This window comes from Dipodomys merriami, unplaced genomic scaffold, assembly GCF_024711535.1.
Source record: "Dipodomys merriami isolate MVZ:Mamm:240054 unplaced genomic scaffold, mDipMer1.0.p SCAF_263, whole genome shotgun sequence".
NCBI lineage: Eukaryota > Metazoa > Chordata > Mammalia > Rodentia > Heteromyidae > Dipodomys > Dipodomys merriami.
In genome coordinates, this window is record NW_027204082.1 from 1,219,309 (window position 1) to 1,243,042 (window position 23,734).

Here is a 23,734-nt window from a genome sequence, read left to right on the forward strand (position 1 = left end):
CACGCCTGGAGCACACCTGGAGCCCACTCTGACACCAGTCTGTTTTTAAAACTTCATCTTTCAATGTTCCTTAAGGTCACTCACAGGTCAGGGGTAGTGGTTCACACCTGTAATCCCAGCCTCTGGGGCTGGAAGGATTGTGAGTTTGAGGTTAGGATAAGTAGGAAGTTCTAAGTAGTAAATTCTGAGTTATGCTAGGAAATCCTGTGACAAACACACATAAACACACAATACATTCACACAATTATTTATATCTTAACATGGGGCTTATACAATTCTGTCTTTTTAAAAGTATCTTAGTAGTCTACTTTCTGTAGAAAAGGCCCCCCAAAACCCCAAAGCTAGAATTTCTAGATCCAGCTGAAAGGCCATAGATTCAGGCTACCACATCTTCCTTCTGTCACGTTGGATTGGTCACCTTGTAAGAGGGGGGGGAAAGCAGTCTTGAAACATTATTCCTGCTGTGTCTTCCTTCTCAGGGTGAGCCTTGTCTGCTGGTGTTTGGCATCTTCTTGATGGCTCTGAGACCTGTAATCCTTGCCAAGTGATGGAGAGTAGCATTTTAGTACACTTTTAGGGAAAGGAAGATACAAATTTCAGCATCTCAGGAATTCAGTAATGTTTTTATAAGGAGTTCCCTGAAGACTGGAGTCTTTAATTCAAATGACAACATGTGGAAAGGAGATTGTCAGCCTGCACCCAGAGGCTCCCCTTGCTTCTGCAACATTAGTACGATGCTGCTCTTCTATGGGGCCAGGATTTACCAGGAGTAGTGAAGGCCCATTGCCAGATGGGAAAGGGCCACCATGGATAATGTGTAGGGAAACTCTCTTTCATAGGTCCTCATCCCCATAGCCATCTAGGAAGTCTGGAAATAGAAAAAAGCAAAATGGACATTGTCTCTGAGCAGGACATTTGTACCAGGGAAAATTTGGGTCAAGTGGACCTGACCATCCTTAAAGGATAATTAGACTCCTTGGGTTGCTTTCTACTTAGTCAAGGCAAAGCTTTAATATTTTTAAATTGAGCATCTCTTATGAAGCATAGCATTATTAAGTTACTTTATGTGTTCCCTGGAAACCTTTACTTTGAGAAAAAATGTTTTCTTCTTTCTAGAAGAACAAGTTGGGAGAAAAAGTTTTTTTTCCCCCTGCTTATAAGAAAGATCTATATCTATTCTAAAACATTATAAATTACAGGAAAATATAGAAAAGGTATCACTCATAATTACTGATTATACTTTTTTGATATATATTCCACATTGAGAAAATTTAAGACATTTTTCTTGCTTCAGAGAATTCTCTTCTGGAAGCTAAGTCATTAGTTAATAAATGGAAAGAAGCAGAATATGAACAACCCATTGGCTGCCTTGCTGATAAAAAGAGAACAGAGGTAAAATTCAGACTAAAACCCCTTCCTCTCCACCTCTCAATTCATGTCCACACTGGGACTTCCAACCCCCTGAATACATTCATTCCTTTGTTATCCAGACTAAAGCCTCAAAGAGAAACAGCCTTAGGGAAGCTGAGGGGTCATATGTAATCTTAATGCTTACTTTACTTGTTTTGTTTTTTTTTTTGTTGATAATTAGATTTTTCTCTCTCTTCTTTCTTTTTCTGTCTTCCTTCACAAGTCATTTGAGGAAATCAATGAAAGGTATATAAACCATGGTGACTGGGAATAGCATGACTGGATGCTTTATTTTTAATATTTTGATGCTTTATAGAAAAGGAGCTGCCAATTAAAAATACATTTAGTGAGCTGCTGAATTTTCACTTTGAGATGCAGTGCTTTTAAAAGCTAAATGATAGCGTTGAAAGAAAATTGCATGTGCTTTAGTTAAATAACAATTATCACAATGTAGTTTCTTAACTGCTTCCTTGAGATGTAATCTGTATTTTCAACCCAATGTGGACCATCTTTTCTGTCAGTGTATACAAAAAAATTTATAGATGGTTAGACTTATTGGTTAAATATGAGAATTTGAAAGAATCCTTCATGTCTGCCTTGAGCAATTTTATGTGTTATGCAATCTTAATGACATGTTTCCTCATTTTCTCCTCAAGAGATAGTTATGCATTTATCTTCTCTCTCTGTCCACTAACCTAAATGAATCTTACTCTTTTCATTTTGTTTTGTTTTGTTGATACTTTAAACAATCAGTCTAAGAGATTCTTTTTTTGTTTTGGTCTGGTCGTGGGCCTGAACTCTGGGCCTGGGCGCTGTCCCTCAGCTCTTCAGCCCAAGGCTAGCCCTCTAACACTTGAGCCACAGCACCACTTCTGGCTTTTTCTGCTTATGTGGTGCTGAGGAATCGAACCCAGGGCCTCATGCATGCAAGGCAAACACTCTAACACTGAGCCACCTTCCCAGCCCCAAAGAGATTCTTAATTCTTTAGAAAAGCAAAACATTCCAAAATTAGAAAATGTTGTCTATAAAAATACATGCTATCAGATTTATGTTCACCTTTTGGAGCATAGTAAGGAGATCTGACCCTTTTACCCTTTGCCCCATGGCAAGTCCTGAGGTCTTTCCTACAGGGTAAACTTAATTATTTTTAAAAATAATTTTAACATTTTTAAATCATTTTTTACATTTTTAATTTTTTAGCTTTTTATTATCTTTAAATAGTTGTACAGGGCTGGGAAGGTGGCTCAGTGGTAGAGCGCTTGCCTTGCATGCATGAGGCCCTGGGTTCGATTCCTCAGCACCTCATAAGCAAAAAGAAAAAAGCCGGAAGTAGTGCTGTGGCTCAAGTAGTAGAGCTCTAGCCTTGAGCTGAAGAGCTGAGGGACAGCGCCCAGGCCCAGAGTTCAGGCCCCACGACTGGACCCCCCCCCCAAAAAAAAAAATAGTTGTACAAGGGAGTTTTAATTAAACATGTCAAGCCATGAGTACAATACCTTTTGATCAGTGTTACCCTTCAATTTCTGCCCCCTACCCTTCGCCACTATCTGATGAGATCAGGTGAGTTCAGGGTGGTATGGCCGTAGACTCACCACTATCTGTACAAGTTTAAATTTTTGTTAATTTTTTGTGTGTATGTGTCAGTACTGGGGCTTAAACTCCTGAGTTGCTTTGAGGGAAAAAGGCACTACCTGAGCTGGTACCTTTTTCCATAGCTGGCACCATCTTTGAGCCATGCCTCCAGTTCTGGCTTTTGCCTGGTTAGTTGGATGTAAGAATCTCTTAGATTTATTTGCCTGGGCTGGCTTCAAACTACTATCCTGCAATAGATAAAGTAAAACCAGAAATTTGTATCTGTGATATATTAGGGCATAGAAAAATGGATATGAGCCGGGCACCCGTGGCTCATGCCTGTAATCCTACTCATGTGGCTCATGCCTGTAATCCTACTCAGGAGGCTGAGATCTGAGAATCATGGTTTAAAGCCAGCCCAGGCAGAGAAGTCCCTGTGAGACTCTTATCTCTGATAAACTACTTAAAAAAGCCAGAAGTGGTGTTCTGGCTCAAGTGGTAGAGCACTAGCCTTAAGCATAAAAAGGCTCAGCGACAGTGTCTAGGCCCTGAGTTTAAGCACGGGACCAGCCAAAAAGAAAAAAGAAAAATTGACATGGATAGGAAATCTGATCTTTTTTTTTACATTATTGAAGCTGTACAGATGAATCCTATTCCATTCACAAGATTAGTTTTACAAAAGTTTTACAATAAGTTTTACAAAAATAATTTACATATTACTATCTGTATTAATCAGTAATAGCTTTAGAGTGGTGACTCATGAATAGAATTACTGGGGGGACCTTAAAAAAAATCTTATGTCCTGAGATTCCAGTTTAGTCCATCCAAAGTGTGGCCTGGGTATTTATAAAGCTTCCTGGGTGATTCTAGTGTGCAGACAGTGTTAAGAAACTCTTGTTTATTAGTCTGTTCTTGGGAGCAGGGGCTCCTCAAACTGACTGTATTTGAATCACCTGTATAATTTGTGCAATCAAAATTTCTGGAGTCCTGCACCAAATCCACTATGTGAGAATTCCTAGGGTGGGACTATGTACCTGTACATTAGCACTTTGTATAAATGAGTTCTGAGCTACATTAGTCAGGCCTGGAAACTCATACCCTCTCCTACTCTGTTCACTTTATTAAACAAAACAAAAAAAACCAGTTGTGTTGGGATGTAAAGTGCTTGCCTAACAAATATAATGCCCTGGGTTCCGTCCTTAGTACCTGTATCTGTATGTGTGATATCTGTCTGTCTGTCTGTCTGTCTGTCTGTCTGTCTGTCTCTCTCTCTATATATATACATACACATATACACACATACTTCTTCTTAATGATTATTAATCATTTTATAAAAAATATGAATTTATAGTGCCATTACATATACAGTGGATAGTATATATGCATATTTGATTATTCATATTTTATTTATTTTTGGAAGATAATGATCAGTAAGAAAATTTGGTAGATGAGACTCTGAGTGCTTTTATTTAAAAATACAATAGAATATTTTTACTTTTCTAAAACGTTAGAATATTACAAATGCAAACTGAAAACTATTTGATACTAAACCCTGTATCTTTGGTTTTTGGGGTTTACACTTGCTCATTTTGTGTCATTTAATTAATTTTTACTTCATTGTTGTCTAACTGGCAATGAATTAATCTTTACTAAAAGCTGCATGTTACCTAGAGAATGAATTTCAGATAACCCTTATTTTTCTGAAGTAGAAAAGACAAGAAAATTCTTGGATTTGGTAGAGAAATAGAAACAAGTAAAAGTCTGTTAATATGGTTCATAAGCATGTGTACAATAACACACATACACACATACAAAACTAACTTTCATGTCCTCAGATAGCTTCTGTCTCCAGATATAGTATTCCTTGTAGAAGAAATGATAAGTATCTAGTTTATTTCACCATGTTGCTTTGTCTTCATTTTATATTGTATCAGGAAGGACAGCACTTGCATATTATTTTTCTCAACATTAAGCATGCTTGAATTAAGAAATGCTGTCAAATGTATTAGGCTCAATATTTGCATGTCTCATTTTGTTTTGGAAATGCTAGTCTGTTAAGGAGATGCAGTTATTCCTTTGTTTTTGCTCTTTTCTATAATAGTGAAAAAGAGAATCACCACCATTGTAGGACCTATTTTCTAAAAGATGTCTGCTTACCCTCCCACCTGCAAATGTTAAAACTGAACATAGTGGAATAGGCCATAGTGAAATACAGTAGGGCTTTGCTTCATAAAACCACCACTACCAGTCCCACTTTCCAATGAAAAATTGTTTTTGCTTTTGTCCTGTACATTGTTTGTCCTCCTGGCAGGTTGCTTTCTGCGATGGACAGAACGGCTTCTTTGGAGAACATGCCTGCTGCCTTTTCCCTTTTTGAACATTATGATGACAGCTCAGCGAGAAGTGACCAGATGTTGAAACAAGTGGCTGGTAATCATTTTGATATATTAATTAATTTGATAGCATTTGGAAGCTCTTACTTGTTTGTTTTGAAACATTTATATATCTGGAAAAAGAAAAGTGTTGATTGTATTATCTTAAAGCAATACTTTGAAATAAAGCAGGTGACCAATTCCATTTCAACGATAAAGTACATTTCTATTTGAAGCATTATGACTGTGTTGAGGTAAAAAGAGGTAGAAGGAAGGAGCCAAGGAGCCCATGAACTCCTTTGTATTTTGCCTTCTTTAAAAAATAGGACATTGTCTGGGCACTACTGGCTCATGCCTGTAATTCTAGCTGCTCAAGAGGTTGAGATATGAGATTTTGGTTTGAAACCAGTCTAGGCAGGAAACTTATGAGTCTCTTAATTCCAATTAACCACCGAAAAGCTAGAAGTAGAACTGTGGCTCAAGTGGTAGAGTGCTAGCCTTAAGCAAAACGGTTCAGAGATAGCACCCAGGCCCTGAGTTCAAGCTCCCAAGATTGGCACAAAAAGAAAAAGATATTTATCTCTATTCATGTATTTATGTATATTTCTCCTCCCTCCCTCCCTTCCTTCCTTCCTTCCTTCCTTCCTTCCTTCCTTCCTTCTTCCCTCCCTCTCTCTCTTTCTCTTTCTCTTTCTGTTTGTCTCTTTCTCTTTCTTTCTTTCTTTCTTTCTTTCTATCTTTCTTTCTTTCTCTCCTTCCTTCCTTCCTTCCTTCCTTCCTTCCTTCCTTCCTTCCTTCCTTCCTTCCTTCCTTCCTTCCTTCCTTCTGATAATTATTTACTTCATACCACCTGCCAAATATGGAAGTAAAAAGAAATCAAATACACATGTTGTAACAATTTTCCTTGGAGTGGTTCCCCCTCTTTGGTTTAGTTTTTTTCCCCTTCTTCTTCTTCTTCTTCTTCTTCAAAAAAAAAACCTATTAGAGAACTAACAGCTCAGCATCATGGTCTGTAGCCAGGAGCCTCCTACTCGGCTGTCAGAAGCATGTTACTGTCTCCAAAATATTTTTTATTGTTCTATTTTAACAAACAAGACAATGGAACTTATTTAGTTCTGTATTTCGTGTTATCAAGTTTCACTTACTGTACAATGTGCTTAAATGTCCTCTTCAAGAGATGTTGTTTCCTAGCTACTCAAGAGACTGAGATCTGAGGATCATAATTCAAAGACAGCCTGGGCAGGGAAGTCTATGGGAGTCTGATCTCCAATTCACTAGAAAACCAAAAATGCTGCTATGGCTCAAATTGGTGGAGCACTAGCCTTGAGCAAAAGAGCTCACAGATAGTGCCTATGCTGTGAGTTCAAGCCCCATGACCAATGAAAAACAGAAAAAAAAAGATATATTCTTCCAAAATTATCTTTAAGATGGCAGCTGTATTTAAAACTCATTATTACGGGAAGCGTTTTAGTTTAGTGACTATTGTGTCCTAAAAACAGCCTCATTCCTCAAAATAAACCCTCAAAATTCGAAACTAACTTTTTCTTTTCTCTTTTTTCTTTTTGAGATTCTGGAATTTGAATCCAGATGTTTGCTAAGCAAACATATTACCACTTGTACCACATCCATAGCCCCCAATATTTTTACACAATAACAAATTCAGTCATTTATCCTAATGGGTAATGTTTAGAAATAGCTCAATACAGAAGAATGTTGTCTCATAATGTCTTTAGGAGGCGTTAAACTAGGGCAGTAAATGTAGACTAAGAAATCTTGATTAATAGAGCAGATCTTTTTCTTTTTCTTTTCTTTTCTTTTTTTTTGGGGGGGGGGTCTGGTCGTGAGCCTGAACTCTGGGCCTGGGCACTGTCCCTCAGCTCTTCAGCTCAAGGCTAGCGCTCTACCACTTGAGCCACAGAACCACTTCCGGCTTTTTTTTCTGCTTATGTGGTGCTGAGAAATTGAAACCAGGGCCTCATGCATGCAAGGCAAGCACTCTACCACTGAGCCACCTTCCCAGCCCCAATCTTTTTCTTTTAAGAGAGTCATTATATACTATTGTTCATTTGAATATTTGGTGGGCAATGGGAGGATATTTTACCTATTCGTAAGAGGTCACAGAGTTAAATAGTTGTGAAATGTTAAGGATTAAGCTTGGAAAGTACACATGTAGTCCTAAAGGCTCCAACTGTCTATGGGGGGAGGGGGAATCATGGGAGAGACAAATGCTATTGTGTGAGGCTGTTGCACAGAATTGCTAATTGTTCATTGTTCCTTAATCATTTTGTGACCAATGACACCTCTCAGATATAATGCCCTCACTTGGTACCTGAAAAGTGAGTCTGATATCTCTATGCTAGAACTAAGAAGATACACACACAGAAAGCATGTGAGTTTTCTCAAGAGAAACAGCAGCGTCTGCCACTTATTTTATATTTATTCAAGGCCTGGCTCTGCGGAGATGGTTATGCAGATCCAATCATTTAAATTCACGTTAGGCCTGGGAGGTATGTTTTGTTGTTAAGAAAAGAGGGGATAACATCTTGTACATCTCATTGTTGCAATGGGTCCACCTGTATCCCTATTTAAACAATTTGTTTTTTCTCTTCCTATTTCACAATAAAAAAAAATTTCCTCAAATCAGCACTTTGGAATTTACAAATTAGCCCACAAGAAAAAAAAAAGAAAAGAAAAGGGGAGGGGAGGAGATGGAAGGGCAGGGATAGGAAGTGGAAACAAAGGAGGAGGCAACAATGCTTGATAAGAAATGTACTCATTACCTTGCTCATGTAATTGTAACCCCTCTGTACGGTATTTTCACAGTAAAAAAAAAAACTTATAAAAAAGAGGAGAACAGGAAAATGAATTGCTCAGGACTAAACACTGGTTGGGGGAGGAGTGTGTGGAAGGATAGGTTGGCTTCAAAGTCTTTGTGTGTTATACATTGTCCTTTGGCAAGGACATTGTTGGGGAAAGTGAGATAAACAGGGACTAGTCTTTGATTCACGTAAACTCAGCCAATTGTGGGTCAGGAGCACCTGCATCTAGATCCTTGGCCACATTAGCAAGTAAACACAAATAGTACTTGAAACACCCATGCACACATACATATGCGCACACACAAGAGCACAGAAATGGTGGGAAAATGGTGAACTAATGCAGCAGTGGTACTCACTAGATACTACATTGAAAATGATCTATACAACTTGTCAGGGAGGGTGATTGGAAGGGACAAAACTGGGAGAAATTGAGGGAAGAGGTGACACTGTTCAAAAAGAAATTTACTTATTAACTGACATGTAACTATGAACCCTTCTGTACATCATCTATACAGTAGAAAAAATCTACATGAAATACAGGCAATCTCTCCCCCACCCCCAGGCTCTAGTGATAGCCCTGCTTCCTTGACTCTGGCTCCTAAGCATTAAAACAATTAATAAAAATATACAGAGTTACCTTATTACCTTTGTGTGTGTGCGTGTGTGTGTGATAGAGAAAGAGAGACAGAGAGAGAGAGAGAGAGAGAGAGAGAGAGAGAGAGAGAGAGAGAGAGAGAGAGAGAGAGAGAGGAGGGAGGGAGAGGAGGGAGGGAGGGAGGGAGAGGGAAAGGGAAAGGGAGAGGGAAAAGGAGAATATATGTGTATGTGTATGTGTATGTATGTGTGTTGATCCTGAGCTTGCACTCAGGGCCTGGGCACTGTTCCTGAACTTCTTTGCTCAAGGCTAATGCTCTACCATGTGAGCCACATCTCCATTTCTAGCATTTTTTGGTGGTTAATTGGTGATAAGAGTCTCACAGACTTTCTTGCTGGGCATGAGCCACTGGCACCCAGCTCTTATTTCCCATGTAACTTCAGTAGCATTAAGTAGATTCATATCACCATACAAGTATTAACCATATCCATTTCTAGAACCTTTCATCTTACAAAGCCAGAATTCTATACTTATTCAACACTATCTACTAGCTTCTATCTATGGAGTAATCTTGCTCCCTTTTCACTTAAAAATGTTTGTAGAGTAAAAGTTTTGAAAAAATGATGTTTTAACTTTAAGTTTTTGATGAGAAGGAGCACAAAATTACTTCTAGACTCCATGCTTTGCTTCATTCTTCCTTAAAATTTGGGGGTTGGACAACTCTCATTTTGTAAGTTTGTTATTTGAAAGAGAGAGAAAAATGTGAAGAGATGTTACTATGAAAATGCCAGCATTGGGGCTGGGAAGGTGGCTCAGTGGTAGAGTGTTTGCCTTGCATGTACGAGGTCCTGGGTTTAATTCCTCAGCACCACATAAGCAGAAAAAGCTGGAAGTGGCGCTGTGGCTCAAGTGGTAGAGTGCTAACCTTAAGCTGAAGAGCTGAAGGACAGTGCCCAGGCCCAGAGTTCAGGCCTCGCTACCGACCAACCAAAAAAAAAAAAAGCCAACATAGCTTAATATGCTTAAAATGCCAACATTGCTTTGAAGGCCATTGACAGTAATTGAAATGTTTTGTTTGGCTCTTCAATAAACCTGGGTAACATGAAAATTTCCCTGATCATGTCTATTGGGATGGATACCTTGAGAATGTGACACTGATTCCTTGCTCCTGCCAAGGTCATCTTGCCTTGTGAATGTTCCTATTCATTATATGTCAGACACATTTAGTAAGCACTTGAATTATCGTATCTTAAACAGTAATCTGAACAACATAGAAATACATATATAATAACCATATATTATCTCACCATTACCCTAGGAATGGTATTATTACTGTTTTCTTATTTTGAAGACTAGGAAACAGGTTAAAATAATGCAGCTAGTTAATTGGGGATCTGGAATTTCACTTTGGGACAGCTTCTCTGTTATGGAGTCCATGAATGGAGTCCATTGTATACTACTTATTTTTCAAAATTCTGCATTCTTCAACTCTTTATCTCTATTGACTCTTTTTACTTGGTCTCATTGTATTCTATTGGTTAGATCTGTTTTTCCTCATTTTTATTTTCTTATTGAGCTAACCTTTGCTTTTCTTTATATTTCTTTTCTAACAAAACTATCTTAGAAAATTTGGCCAATACTAATTCAGTAAGCTTGTCTCTAAGGAAATTGTTGACTGGGCAAAAAAGCACATAAAATTTAAAGACATGGGATCTTTTTAACTATGGGAATAACCTTTTCTTCTAACTTGTAAAATGTGTTCAATGATTTTATGTCATAAATTTTGACAGAAAATTACATAGCTTGATTTGATTTATAATGTTGTATATACTATTATGTTCAACATGCATAATTATAAACTTTAAAACTCTCTCATGAAATACTTAAGAATATTATTTGCCTTTAAACTTCAGAACAATTGACAACAGAGTTACACTAGATGTCTATAACATGTAATTTAATTATTGGGAAACTTTGCCTCCTATGTAGTTTTTTAATTTTAATTTTTAAATAAGTCTGCCAATATGGGTACCATTGTTTCCCTTATTTAAAATAATTAGTATATGTCTAGGATAATCTTAACAGATGAGCAGAAAAGCTCAAAAGCTATGTACATATGACCATATACACTGATGGTGAGTGAAATGAACCCCAAAATATGGATATAAGAGGTTTTCCTTTGTTGTTGTTGTTTTTAATGTACTATGTGGTTTTTCTTTGTTTCTTTTCTATGTTCTTCCACCTGTGGTATATCCCTGTTGTCACTGTATTTGATTTTGGTACCTTGTACCTTGTATATGCATTTATCTAATTTGGGGAAGAGAAGGGGAATAACAAAATGCTGAAACAAGGACACAGGATGACCCATTGCAACAATGATACTCACACGACACTAGGTTGGAAATGAACCTTACAACCTTTGGGTGGGAGGAGTGGAGGAGGTAGGGGAGGGAAGGGAGAACAGGAGAAAAACAAAGGAGGGGGTAACAATACCCAACAATAAATGTACTCATTAACTTACAGATATAACCCTGACCTCTCTGTCCAGCACCATTACAAGAAAAAAAATTTTTTTTAAAAAGAAGTCTGCCCGGCATAGGTAGCTCACACTTGTAATCCTGGCTACTCAGGAGTCTGAAATCAAAGGATCGTGGTTTAAAGTCAGCCTGGGCAGACAAATTCAAGAGACTCTTAACCTCTAATTAACCAACAAAAAGCCAGAAATGGAGATGTGGCTCAAGTGTTAGTGCACCAGCCTTGAGCAGAAAAGTCAAGTGAGAGTATAAGGCTCTGAGTTCAAGCTCCAGTACTAGCACAAAAATAAAAACCTGTAGGTGTACAAGTGTGAAAGAGAAAATGGGACAGTAGTTTCAAAAAGTATACTTAGTTATTTATTTTATGTCATTCTTTTTTAGCCTTGAAGATGTTGTAAAGGATTTTATTGGTCTCTTGTTAATATAGACTTTATTTTAATATAGAATAATACAGTGTTAGCTAGAAAAGCATATTAAAATTATACTTTTTGTTTTGAAAAAACCAAGTTACTAGACACATCCTTTAGCCTATATAAGTTTATATCTATATCTATATCTGTCTGTCTGTATATATGTATGTATATGACTACAGAAGAATATTATATAGTGATTCTGGTTTGGGATATATTTTTGCACATATGAAAATGTCTAGAAGACATTCTGTCACATTTAACTATAACCATGATTGTTTCCAAGGACTATAACTGGGGTTGGGTATGGGAAACAAGGAGGTCTCCTACTTTCATTCTAAGTATTTCTGTATTGTTTGAATTGTTTTTCACCAAATATAAGTAGCTTTTGCAAAACAATACTTCAGTGAAAACAATATTAGCTATAGTAATTTGTGCATGTATTTCAGTTCCCCAGCCTCCCAGACTAGAACCTCAGGAATTGAATTCTGCCACCAGCACCACAATTGCAGTTTATTGGAGCATGAACAAAGAAGATGTTGTTGACTCATTCCAGGTTTACTGCATGGAGGAGCTACAAGATGACCAAGAATTCAATGGTAGGATTGCTAGCACAAATACTAATACAGGTGTACCTTTCTGCATCTTCAGGTGATGTATTTAAATATTTAAATAGATACATATGTATGTACACATATCAAAATACCCACAAAGCATCTATAGCCACTTACAAACAACAATAGCAAAAGACTGTCAACAGACATAATGATAAGGATCAAAGGAAAGAAAAACATACACCTGTCTTAAAAGCCAACCTAAATATCATAATTGAGATTCAGACTTGACTTTGAGTTCTCAGAATAACAGCAGCAACTAAGTGATTCTCATTTCCATAAGGAGGAAACATAGCAGAGTTTCAATCAATAGGAAGCATGAAAGACAATGTTATGTGTCCCACTTTGTAGAGGAGAAAGAAACTATGTATAGAACAATGTCAACACAATGACTTTAATACACATACAGCACTGGATGCCCTGGTTGGCCTGTTCTCAGGTCTGCTAGCTTAATAAAGGCTACAGACCAACCAGATAGGTTTATTTGGTGTTCATAATCCTCAACACATGGGCCTAGGAATGGTGAAGTTATCCAGTGTCTCAAATTAATGTGTGTATAGAACAGAGCATATTCTCAGCAGGACTTCTGACCAGAACCAGGAGTCAGGCAGCTTGAGATTGTACTTCCTGATGAATCAGAGCTGGGGCGGCTGACATTCTGTGCGGCTTGTTGAAGACAGACCCACACACTTTGGAAATCAGATGTGCAGGACTAACATCCTATTACAAAACTCAGGAGCTCTATTTGTAATCAAGAAGGAATTATAACATATTCTACTGTTTAAAAGACTTAAGTCTTTTGAAATTGTGATAGTTTAGGAAAAAAGGTGTTTTTTTTAAGCTTATTGTAAAGGTAATGTACAGAGGGGTTAGAGTTACGTAAGTCAGGTAATGAGTACATTTCTTTTTGAACAGTATAGGAAAAAAAGTTTTAAAAAAGCTACTGTATGTGTAAAGTCCGTCTATAAAGACTATGTCTTTTTGAGAAACTATTACCTTATGTCTGGGACTACACATCAAAATAAGTGTTATACTTCATTTGCAAAGAGAAAATTGAAGTGAGGATAAGTAATTTGTCCCATGCCACATAACTTGTACATGGCAGGGGCAAGACTTAAACATTAATCTTTCAGATTTATGAACAAAAGTTGATGTTTTTGCTTATCTCTGTGTTTATTTTGTTTTACCATATTTTGCTTACCGTCATCCCTAACCCAAACATTTCCCTGTTGGGTGTCTCATGGTTTCATGCCTTTAACTGTGCTGATAACAGCCAGCTGTCAGATGATCTACCCTCGGATACCATGCTGGTGTGATAAGGTCTTCAGTAACATGTGCCATGTGGATTTTTAACAGAAGTGCCTAAAGGAATGACTCCAGTGCAAACTGTAACCACAGTGTCTGGGCAATGGGGAAAATGTTTTACAGAGTCTTAGTGATGTTGGTCAAATGGATCTTTATGTTCTCTAAAAGGAGGTGATTGAAGAATTTGGCTAGGTTGGGGCCCTAATTTTCTTTTAAGGAAACAGTTGGGTTCTTCACTGAAGAAATTTTAAGAGGTGACTTTCAGAACCAATAAAAGTAAATAACTGAAGTCACTATAGACTATTTAAAAAATTGTTCTTTTTTAAAAGGGAGAAAAATTTAGTAGTAATAATCAAGTTGGCTCAAAAGAGCAGGTATACAAAATAGTATTGAGTTACATTTACTGTAAAAATATAAAAAGTAAGATAATTGAACAAATTTGAAAGGAAAGTATCTTTATTGAACAAAGTTACTTAGAATAGCATATAACCTATCAATCTAAGCATTTCTATAAACTATGAAAATCCTTAGTTGAAAGAATTCAGGAATTCATAAGAACCAGGATTTGAAACCTAGAAAGTCATAAGAATGCAAATATTGTTTACTAATCATCAACAATGCTTTGTAACCTGCAGTTAAAAAACACATAGTTGTTCTTTTTTATGATATACTCTGATGAAATGCTGGTACTAGCTCTTAAGAATTTTCTTGAAGATGTATTACTGAAATCTAAACTAGCATTAACTATGAAATTTTAATATTTGCTATTGAGATAAGTTACTTAATTATGGTATTTGAAGCTCAGCATCTTACAAATATATTATTATTAATTATTATTTTGTGATAAGTGTTCACAAGTAATACCGTGGCTTTTTTGTTTGGAAGTCTTGGGGCTTGAACTCTGTTCCCGAACTTTTTTGCTCAGGGCTAATACTCTACCACTTGAGCTAAAGCTTCACTGCTAGTTTTTGGGCTTTTTTGGTGGTTATTTGGAACAAAGAGTCTTACAAACTTTCCTGCCAGGGCTGGAAAGTTAGGATATGACATGAGCCACATGCACCTGGAAGTATTAAATCATTGTGAATATCTTTTCAGACTTCTATTGCATTCTTATGTATTTATTCTAAAGAGCTAGTTATTAAATAATTTAATTTGTAAGGTCTTTTTTCCACTGGTAAAATCATATTACATTAAAAAAATTGTAACATCTAGTTAACTTTGAAGGGCACCTTAGAGTTTATGGCTGTGTTTTATTCTAGAATTGGTAGAAGAATACAGATTGACAGTGAAAGAAAGCTACTGCATTTTTGAAGATTTGGAACCTGACCGATGCTATCAAGTCTGGGTAATGGCTGTGAACTTCACTGGATGTAGCCTGCCTAGTGAAAGGGCAATTTTTAGAACAGGTAAGGAGATGCTATGGGAGAGGGGTTTATGAGACAATACTCTTGAGATCAGCCAGTAAGTATCGATGAGGCACCTGTTGTATGTTGAATGTGGAGCAAAATGCTGGGTATAAAATAATGAGAAAGACTGAGTTCCTGTTTACAAAAGCTCAAAGGCTGCTAGAAAAAAATCACAGAAAATATTGATAATAATCCAGATACAAGTTATTATGAGAGCAATCTAAAGGGGGACACAGATGGTCACCAGAGGGGCAGCATCAGGAATGGCTTCCTACAGCTGATTCCTGTAGAAATTGCTTTAGAGGATCAGTAAGAAGTAATACATTATTGGAGCATATTTCATTTGGAGAAAGTGTTTGAGTAGAGACACTGAGGTAGGAAACAGTTAAAAACATATAGGGCAGCCGGGCACCAGTGGCTCACGCCTGTAATCCTAGCTACTCAGGAGGCTGAGATCTGAAGATCACAGTTCAAAGCCAGCCCAGGCACGAAAGTCTGTGAGATTCTTTTTTTTTTTTTTTTTGGGTCCGGTCGTGGGGCCTGAACTCTGGGCCTGGGCGCTGTCCCTCAGCTCTTCAGCCCAGGGCTAGCGCTCTACCGCTTGAGCCACAGCGCCACTTCCGGCTTTTTTTCTTTTTGCTTATGTGGTGCTGAGGAATTGAACCCAGGGCCTCAGGCATGCAAGGCAAGCGCTCTACCACTGAGCCACCTTCCCAGCCCCAGAAAGTCTGTGAGATTCTTATCTGCAATAAACTACTCAGAAAACCGGAAGTGGCTCTGTGGCTCAAGTGGTAAAGAGCTTGCCTTGAGCTGAAGAGCTAAGGGACAGCACCCAGGCCCAGAGTTCAAGCCCCATGACCAACCAAAAAACAAACAAACAAAAAACAAACAAACAAAACAACCATATAGGGCACTATAAGAAGTGTGCTATTACTTTTTAGACTTAGAAATAAGGAGAGATCAATAGAAAAAACTACCATATGGAGGCTGTATTTACAAAACAAGAAGGCTGGGTTTCATTGTATAGGTGCTAAGAGATAAGCAATGATATTCAACTAATGAATGTTGATATCTTTTCATAAGGGGCTGAAGCAGGTTTTAAGATAGTTGTAGTTGTCTCAGGGAAGAATTAGCTTGCTCCTGCCCTTTACAACTTTATCCTTTCGTCTTGTTTTTGAAATAATTCTGTATAGAGCACCTACTGAAGACAAGATCATAACTATCTTTTGTGCAAAGATAGATGGGCAAGGATTTTTTTGTTTATTTATTTACATGTACAGTAAATGTATAAAGTGGAGCAGGGTTTACTGTAAGCCTATATTAGAGGCTATATGGGGATGAATTAAAAACTCTTCCACTTAGAAAGCAGAGGAGAGAGGGAGACTATTAGCTATATACACTTTTTATCTCCTTTGGGTTTTTAACACAGAATGAATTTTCAGATAAAAATTATTTATTCTCAGTAAATTAATAATAAGTGTTTAAAATAGCTGGGATGCAGGTCAGTGGCAAAGTGCTTACCTAGTAAGTGCAATGTATGTCCTGGGTTTGATCCTCAGTACCAAAAAAAAAAAAAAAAGGACAAAAAATACATTTTAAAGTGTTAAAAATAAAATCATACTTAAGCCTTCTTCCCCAGCAGCAGGGAAAGCAAGCCGACATTGCTCGCGATTGATTTGCTTCTCTCTCTGCAGCGCCTTCCACCCCTGTAATTCACGCTGAGGACTGCACTGTGTGTTGGAACACAGCCACCATCCGATGGCGGCCTGCCAACCCAGATGCCACAGAGACTTACACTCTAGAGTACTGTAGACAGCACTCTCCAGAGGGTGAGGGTCTCAGGTAAGAGTCCTTTTCCAGAAAGAGACATCCCAGAACTCTAGGAACCAAATTCTAGACTCATAGCTAACCTCTGAGCTTGTGCTCACCATGCAAGAAAAGCATCTCCAAATCCTGCAGAGGTAATTAAGCTGTTGACTTGATTTACAGCTCCATCACTATTCATCAATGAACTGCATGTTTGTAATAAAACCCACTCTACAATGCAGAATAATAACTCCCTTGTAAGAAAATGTATATGAACTTTAGTAAGATAGAACATTCTTTGAGGTATATTTAACTTGAGTCATTAGACAGGATTTATGCATATTTTATGTACTTTTTACTAGCACTATCATAATAGGTACATGTAACTCAGGAAACTAATAGTGAGCTTGTGTATAATGCAAATCAGAATGTCTCCATGATATATTGGTAACATAAATGAGCTAATTACGCTTTTATTATTACAGAGACATACCTGTCTCTACAAGAACATGAAGAATCTAGAGATTCTTCTAGTAAAAAAGAAATGGGAAGTTCTCTCACTAAAATGGTGAAGCTAAATTTTATCAATAAAGGTCCATGTAATCACTAGACACTTATAAGTGTTAGCTCACCTATGAGATGGTTTTCCAAAGTCCCAATGATAGAATAACTTCACACACCATTATGAATACTCCTGTTTTGAGATACTTAATTTTTCTTTCTAATCAAATTTACTGAGATAAACTATTTTGGCAGGATATGTAAATTAGAAATAATGGTATGGAATGAGACAACATTTTAATGAAGCATATTGTCTGACCTCTTGATTATCTTCATGATCAATCTATAGCTATTTATTTAGCTATGATATGAGGTTTCATATGACTGAGCAATAATTATAGTTTCTTTCAAGCTGAAGACAGACTTCACAAAGAAATTATCAAATTGGGTTGGGTGGGTGTGTATGGGTGGGATGGAGGCATTTTAGCCGAAGTGAGAATGTGGTAAATGTACAAGAAAATACCCTGGACCTTGTGCAGAGCCCCTAGATACTATGAGAATATGATTTTATGAGTGTGTGAGTTGTATAGAAATCTCCCCCAGTATCAGCAGAGAAAGCCTAGCTCTCTCTGAGGCCAGCTCAGACTGTTCATGAATGTTCTGAAGTGAATCATCTTTTATGGCAGCAATTCCCAGCTGGCATTTGCATAAATCATATCAGCACAGTTGGATACTTAAATCAGCAGGAATCTGGAAACCTTGAGACTTTGTAGCCAACTCACTGAGGGAGCCGAGATATCATCTCATTATTATAATTACAAGGAGAAGGGAAAGGGAAAACAAAAGGGAAAAGGTGTCCACTGAAGGCCTTCACATGCCAGGAATTATTTTTACTCTGTTAATCCTCTCAACAATAAAAGAAGGTAGGTGGTGATCTCTGTTAAGCTAGACTTCAGTGAGTTGGCCAAGGTAGTAGATGATGGAGAGAGAATGTAAGGTAAGGATTCACATCTAGGTCTATCTTATTCTTATAATGTTGTCATGACAGTGAGTTAGCATAGTCAACAGCCTGACAACTGGGAATTACCAGGTTGTCTTTGATTTCTTTGTTACATGAAAAACAGATAATAGAGAATGCAACACATTCAAACCCCCTTGATTTTTCCTTTGCCCAATCATCCTGGGGCCTCAAAACTATAAAAGGTGGGGGCATTTGATATCAGTAATCCATTCCAAATAAATCCTTCTACCAAAGCCAAAGAGATCAATCATAGCTCCATTTGTAGGAAAATCAAATGGCCATTCACCAGTTTCATCAAAGCTAATGTAGGATTTATTGAAACAAAAAAAACTTGTCATTAGTGTATTCTATTTGAGACTTTTCTATCAAGTTCAATTTTATTACATTGCAAAAGAGTGTATGAGGAGCTGAAGTTTATACCAGTGGTAGAACAATTCAAGGTCCATTGTCATATACTGCATGTAGTTCAATAAGTTTAAAAGTAAGGGAAGACCCACATGTGGGGCATTCTTTAGAGTTTGGATCTGTGTTGAAGATGGGGCTATTTTCCAATTAGATGCTCAAAGACTCCTCGGTACCAGGAAATGCAATGGCATGGCCCATCCATAGCTCAGTGCTGACTCTTTAGCTCCTTGCTGAGTCTGACTTTAGATAATTTTTTGAAACAAGCAAATTTTTTTTGGCCACAAATTGTTACCTTGATTATCTGCCAGATCTACTGTTGATGCACTGTATCAGAGTCAGCCTTCATCAGCACAAGCCTCTCAAGTCTTGTATTCCAGGCTGGTCTCAATAGACGGTGAAATAATTAATCTGTAATTCCAATACACCAGAACTGCAAAAATCATTCATGTCTTTTGGTTCTCTGGTCAAAGGGTTTCAGAGGGAAGGGAATTCTGCTCTCTTGAAAGGGCCATGGGTTTTACATGTTTTAACCATCTGGTTAAAGCTGGTTCTCACAACCAGCTTTAGAAGATCTCATTATGTATGGCATTTTGAAACTCTCTAAAATATGATTCCCCTACAATCTCTATAGCTCAGTTATAATCCTATTTATCTACTGGTTTTATAACTCTTATGAAAGTTTTTTCCTTGGAAAATCCTATTCTAAACTAGATACCAAAACTGATTCGCTCCCAAAATTGATTAGGAGGGGAGCAAGGAAGATAAAAAATGATCTAGACTAAGAAGCAGGTAAGGATGAGGAACTTATCTGTGTAGGTCCTCCACAATAGTCTGTTACATGTACCAGTGAATGAATGGAATTGGCCAACCTCCTTTTGACATAACTCACTTTGTGAACCTAATTGGCTAAGAGCTGTCTCTAAGCTAAAGAGAGAGGACGTAAGAATTAAATGATTCCCCCTCTTTTCTCCACCAATAATCCCTGATAAAAATGGGCGGTCTTAAAAACTATGATCTGCTAGGCACTGGTGGCTCATGTCAGTAATCCTAGCTACTCAGCTGAGACCTAGAGGAAAAAATTCTGTGAGATTCCATTTCCAATCAACCAGCAAGATGTAGGACCTGAAGTCTGGCTTAAGAGGGAGCAAGCCAGCAGGAAGCAGTGGGACGCTGGGGCTCTGTGTTCAAGTCCCAGTACCAGGAAAAACAAAACAAAACAAACAAACAGAAACCTGGTCTGCTGTAGAAAGGGCAGTTAAAAGGAAATGAAAAAGGAGAAAAGGATGATTGATACACACACACACACACACACACACACACACACACACACACACACACACACACACACACACACACACACACACACACACACACACACACACACACACACACACACACACCGAGCTATGACATTGATTGTCCTTTAGAGTGGGGAATCTAATTTTGGTTGCCAGAGCAAAATCAGATCATCTTCAGACCTGAATTCATTCTTCTGGAATGATGGCCTCTAGATGTTCCACTTTAAGAATAAAGGTCCTGGTTGAACTCTTCCGGTGGGTGTTTGAACGAGGCAAGCCTACTCTGCCCTCAAGTTCCATGACACAGTGTCTGAAATAGCTGAGCAATTGTCTCTTTCATAATCCATACAGAAATTTGCATATTTTGGCGTGTGGGCATCGAGGCTCCATCCCAGCAGTTGGTCCCTGTGGGGACTGGGGGTGGGCGGGAGTGACAATCCTCAGTTTGTGTGTGGGGGCCCAAGGGAGCTCCTACTCACCCTCTTCCTGTTTTTCTTTGAATGCTCTCCTCAGGTTGGGTGGGCTCAACACACTTTCAAAATTTTTCCACCGCTCGGCTCTTTCCTCAGCTGTTCTGTCTCTCCTGTGTGAGAGAAGTCAGCAGAAGTGTGGGTGGAGGAGGGAAAACTGAGAGAAATATAGTACAAGGATTAGCTGTGTGGGCTGTGCGGAGAAAATCTGTGTGGTGAATGACAAATCTGTGAGACTCAATACTCCACAAGGCAGGCAGGAGTGAGCCTCTTGTTCCCTGCTCCCTGGCCCCTGAAGAGGCTGTGGGGTTGGGAGACCCTCCCTGTTCTGTCTTCCAGGGTGAGCCTTCCCAAGAGAGGTCAGCTTCTAGGCGCTGGGCTTGTCCACCTTGTCCTCTGTGCCTAGCTTATGGGTCCGCTGATTGAGGAGAAAAAGAATTGCATGGTAAAGCAAGTAATATGTATATGCTCTATGTGGGGGTACCTGCTGTTCCCTGTACAGTAAGGACAAGTAAAGATGTGTTTCCTAATGAACTTTCTGCCTAAATCAAGTGTGGAGAATCTCTGCACTTCTCGCTCTTCCAAAAAAAAAAACAAAACCCCAAACTCACAAAAACTTCCTTATTAAGCCTTCAGGTGGATGCATAGGTGATGACTGACCAGCAGTGGCTGCAATGTGTGGGTAAAGAAGACTTGCTCCCAAGGATGACAGGAGAGTCCAAATGCATTGAGTACTGAAGAGCTAATTGCCATCTATGTGGTAGTGTCTGCCCTCGCCAGGTTAGGAGCTCCTTTTGCAGGGAGCTATGTGCAGGTGACATCCCTCTGCATTCTTGGCATCCAGCATTTTCTAAATGAAATCTTCCTAAATGAATCCAACTTGACTTTGGGCTTTAGAAGTCACATCCATCTCCTGGTTGTACAGGAAAATCCTCAGTCAATGGAAACACAACCTGTTCCTTCAGTTGGAACTTAGACTCTGTCACTTTCTTATAGCATCCAACTTGTTCACAATAAAAGAGCTAGACATAACAGAACTGCTCAAACAGCCCTGTAAGAATAAGAGACGGATAGTGCAGAGGTGAGGAGACTTGTATCAGGAGCTCAGGGTGAGAATAGTACCTCAAGGGAACATAAAATTCAAAATCTGAATGTCTTGGCAGCTGAAGTGAACACTGGAGAGGGGGAAGAGAGCAAGAGAGAGGAAGAAAGATTACATAACTCATCTCTTTAAAAAGGAAGCACAACATTTCACTAAGAGAGACAATTATATTTCTTGACATTCAGCTCTAAGATGAATTTTTCATGGAGATCTTTATATAAGGGCTATTAAACAAGATAATAGTGATTGTCTTTTAAGAGCAGTTTTACCAAAGATGTGAAAACATTTCCTATGCAACCATTAAAAAAAAATCAGATCTGAAGGAACGCATAGTGTTAAAATCCATACAGGCAGGTCTACAGGGACTTTGTAATTGTCGACATATGTGGTGGGGAGTGATAAGGAAGTGCTCAGAGAATCTGGGAGCATGCATGTTAGGAGGCTCCAGGGTTTCTCTGCCTGCAATGTAAATGATATCATTCAGGTTTGGGGAGGATTGCAAGAGAGAAAAACAGATGTCCGGGATCCTTCCTCTAGAACTCTCAGCTGTGTTGATGTTATGAGACATTCTAACCACAGGGAATCCTAGCCCCAGGTTATCAGCACTTAGCCCTTGTACTGTTTTTCAGCACAGTCATGAAGTGAGGTTTAATTAAAATTGAGTATCCTAGTATACGTATTCATTCAAAGAAAAATAGTTCCATTAAATTTTTTATCGAGTTTTATAAATGGAATATAAAGTGTATAATATAAGAAATATAAGGTATATCAACAATTTTCTTCTTAATCCTGGTCTAACCTGTTTTTTTACTTTAAACAATTGCTATTTTTACAGTTGGGTAAGGTTTTATAAATAGCTTCAGCCATGGCTATTTGATTAGTTGTTCTTGTATTTAATATTGCTCATGTTCTCAAGTATTTTCCTTTTCCTTTCTCTCCTTTCTACCTTTTCTCATCCCCATACTATGTCTTGATTGTGTTTCCCAAACCTCAGCGATCATAAAAATGAACCGGGATGCTTGTTGAACATTGAATTGTACAGGCTCCTCTCATGATATTCTAGTTTGGAAACGGGGTGTGGGTGTGCTTGTCTGTAAGCCCAGCACTTGGAAGGCTGATGCAAGAGGATCTCAAGGTTGAGGCCAGCCTGGCTACCTAGTGGGTTTGATATCAGCCAGGACTACATATTTTGTGTCAAAACAGAGAAAGAGGTGGAGGGGAGGGGAGGAGGAGCCAGTTCAGAAGGCTTATGATGCTCAGACAGGTTGGGAAACACTGCTTCCCTTACAGGTCCCACAGAGCCCAGCATGTGCTTCGCTCATAGTTCACAGTAAATGGTGTTGACTGACTGGCTGGATGTTGGTGCTGCCAATGTGCATGCCAGTAAGAGCCAACTGTGTTTTTAAACAACAATTCATACTTAGCCATCTGCTGTGCACCGCAGAGATGGCACCATCGTAGGCTGCTTCCAGGAGTCATGGCACTGGATTCCTGCATATTGTCTCTACACAGGCTGCTCCCGAAAGCAGCTTAGATCCGGTGTACAACGGGGCAGTGCAGAGAGCATCTATTCCCTATTGCCAGTACCTCAAGGTTCCAAGCATGTGCACATGCTTAAGGTAACCCCTTACCTCCATCCTGAGTTATTGAATTAACAAATTCCTAGAGAGGCTTATTGAAACCAAGCACATCCAACTAACTCCTTAATCCTTCCTGACCTGCCAGTATAGCTATTAAACGTGAATGAGTGGGAAAGAGGGAACAACTGACACTATGCAAAAAGAAGGAATGTGCACATCACCTGATGTGGAAGAAATAACTGTATTGTCAAAGCTCATAGAACTCATAAACGTTATAGACCACAAAAGACAATTTGCCCCATGAAAGTGAGAGTGTGTTTGTGAATTTAACTAAGCATCACTATCCCACAATACTGTAAAATTTGTGAATTTATGTAATCACTTAATCACAATAAAGAATTTGCAAACAAAAGTAAATTACTTAATTTTGGATAGGTAAAGATATTTACAAATTCAACACATAACCAAAAAAAGGGAATACACTGAAAATTAATTTCCTTTCTACCTAAACTTAGC

At 38.4% G+C, this 23,734-nt stretch overlaps 1 protein-coding gene across 1 annotated transcript in view; it reads left to right on the top strand.

Annotated features, from left to right (window-relative positions):
- Positions 1–23,734, top strand: part of LOC138837140 (cardiomyopathy-associated protein 5-like) — a 93,401-nt gene that overhangs the window by 52,941 nt on the left and 16,726 nt on the right. The window contains exons 5-9 of the mRNA XM_070035935.1: positions 1,634–1,656; positions 5,292–5,410; positions 12,160–12,309; positions 14,889–15,035; positions 16,730–16,877. Of these exons, the coding sequence (XP_069892036.1) occupies positions 1,634–1,656; positions 5,292–5,410; positions 12,160–12,309; positions 14,889–15,035; positions 16,730–16,877 (587 nt within the window). The remainder of the gene's footprint in view (positions 1–1,633; positions 1,657–5,291; positions 5,411–12,159; positions 12,310–14,888; positions 15,036–16,729; positions 16,878–23,734) is intronic.